The sequence below is a fragment of the Coffea arabica genome, chromosome 6e, assembly GCF_036785885.1.
Source record: "Coffea arabica cultivar ET-39 chromosome 6e, Coffea Arabica ET-39 HiFi, whole genome shotgun sequence".
Classification (NCBI taxonomy): Eukaryota; Viridiplantae; Streptophyta; class Magnoliopsida; order Gentianales; family Rubiaceae; genus Coffea; species Coffea arabica.
Genome location: NC_092321.1, coordinates 17,838,627 through 17,840,517, shown reverse-complemented (window position 1 = coordinate 17,840,517; position 1,891 = coordinate 17,838,627). Strand labels below are relative to the sequence as shown.

Here is a 1,891-nt window from a genome sequence, read left to right as displayed (position 1 = left end):
CGGACCCCACCAGATGAACGGACCCCACAGATGAACCTGTCTTTCAAAATATAATAACCAGCTCTGATACCAGTTTGTTAGGACCGGGCCAGGAAATAGACAAACTCAAGTTAGGACAAAGTAGGCGGTATAACCGACCATATAATAGATAGGCGGTAGATACCAGCCATATAATAATTAGGCGGTAAAACCGACCATATAAAGACGGATAACAAAGCAAATAAAAGACACAGAAGATTTACGTGGTTCGGTCAAATTGACCTACGTCCACGGGCGAGGGAGGAGCAATATTTCTACTATGAAGAAGAAATACAAAAGACCGTAGGAAAGTGGTTCCTAGGCCAATAAGCACTTACAAAAGAGTTTAGAAAATATTCCTAAACTCAAAACAAGAGAGCCTAAAATATTTGACTGAATGGGCTAAATGACTCAAGAAGCTAATAGCCCATATTACTCTCTTGAGTGGTGCACCTTAAACCTTCATACGCTTCCCTATTTATAGGAAAACAACGGAAGGCTTTCCTTGGCTGCCATCGATGTGGGATGGAAATGTTTGCCACACAAGTCAAGCCGCTATGCTTGACAATTCAACAGGGGCTGTGCCAGGTTCGATACCAAGCATTTGGAAGGAAACATGATCACGGTTCCATTGAGAGGTATCCATGTGACAAATTGCAATAGCTTCAACCTTATCACCATCCTCTCCAGATAGAACAGTCCTGTATAAACGATTATCGCCCTGCTGATAGTGGCAATAGAAAACTATGAAAGGATATGGCATGGTGTGACAGCTGACCATCTTTGGATTTGAAATTCGTTCAGGAGCTTCTGTGATTGTATAGTTCTGTAATCTAGCAGCATTAGATTTTGCGAGGTGATGCGTTGATAAAACTTCAATATCGGTATTCAATCCCAAGATCATTCGTGCAAAATCTACCAATGACTCGTAGGATGTGGCACAAGCCTTGGATTTTCCCTTGATAGGCTTAGTCTCGCATGCTCGGAGTGTATCTTCCATCACTTGGGCCTTGCGAGATCCTTGAGGGAATGAAAAGTGTTGAAGAATTTGTGGGAGTTTTGCCAATGAAAAGGGGATAGGATCGGCTTGTTCTCTAGGCCAGAGATAAGGAGAGGACAAAGGACTAGGATCTCCGTCAGGGAAAAGGATACTCATTGTTTTGCCTAACTTGAGATCATCAAAAACGAAAAACATGGTTGTACTTGGATCCATCTGATGCATCCCGTGGGATGAGGAGTGAGAATGATCATGCATTGACATCTTTTCTTGGACGTGAGCAACATGATCTCTCTTGCTATTTCTCTGAGGATTATTGACATCCATGCGCTGATGCCTGATTGCATTAGTACCATCAACGGGGACAAAATCACAAGTTCCCTGTAATGGTTGTGCAGTGTTGTGAGAAAGTGAGAATTCAATCCACCATATATGATATATCACAAAAAAGAAATAGAGGGAAAGCAACTTACCAGAACAATTAACAGATGAAAGAGGAGATTCCAACAAGCAAGTCCTTTGGAATCCATCAGTTGGTAGATATTATTTCTCTAGCTGGCAACTCCTCTTTGAAGGTGTTTGCAAGAGCAAAAATAAAGTGTACTTGCTTTGAAGGTTGTTTTTCAACATACTATAACTAGAATATGACCCATTGAAAGATGCATGTTTCTGGTCGCGGTTAAAAAATGAACCAAGATATTTGATACTCAAATCAAGTTCCGTTCAATAAGATTTCTTGTAAAATTAATTTACCAACTAATCAAATCAAGTTTAAATAGCATTTTGTAATCTGTCAACGTTCAAATTTGACTTGAATTTAACTCGATTATCATAAAATAAAATTTAAATATAAATAATTCAAGCTACTCAAACTTG

General features: G+C 39.7%; 1 protein-coding gene across 1 annotated transcript; it reads right to left on the bottom strand.

Moving 5' to 3' along the window:
* Positions 1-237: 237 nt before the first annotated feature.
* LOC140009566 (BURP domain protein USPL1-like) lies at positions 238-1,643 on the bottom strand. The gene is made up of 2 exons (XM_072055523.1): positions 1,489-1,643; positions 238-1,396 (listed from the first exon to the last, which is right to left on the bottom strand). Exons 1-2 carry the CDS (start codon positions 1,543-1,545, stop codon positions 566-568), a joined length of 888 nt encoding a protein of 295 aa, XP_071911624.1. The 5' UTR covers positions 1,546-1,643; the 3' UTR covers positions 238-565.
* Positions 1,644-1,891: the final 248 nt, after the last annotated feature.

Coding starts and splice junctions, on each gene's coding strand:
- LOC140009566 (XM_072055523.1), bottom strand. CDS start 1,545: ATGGATTCCAAAGGACTTGCTTGTTGGAATCTCCTCTTTCATCTGTTA. Junction 1,397..1,488: donor TTCATCTGTTAATTGTTCTG/GTAAGTTGCTTT, acceptor CAACCATTACAG/GGAACTTGTGATTTTGTCCC.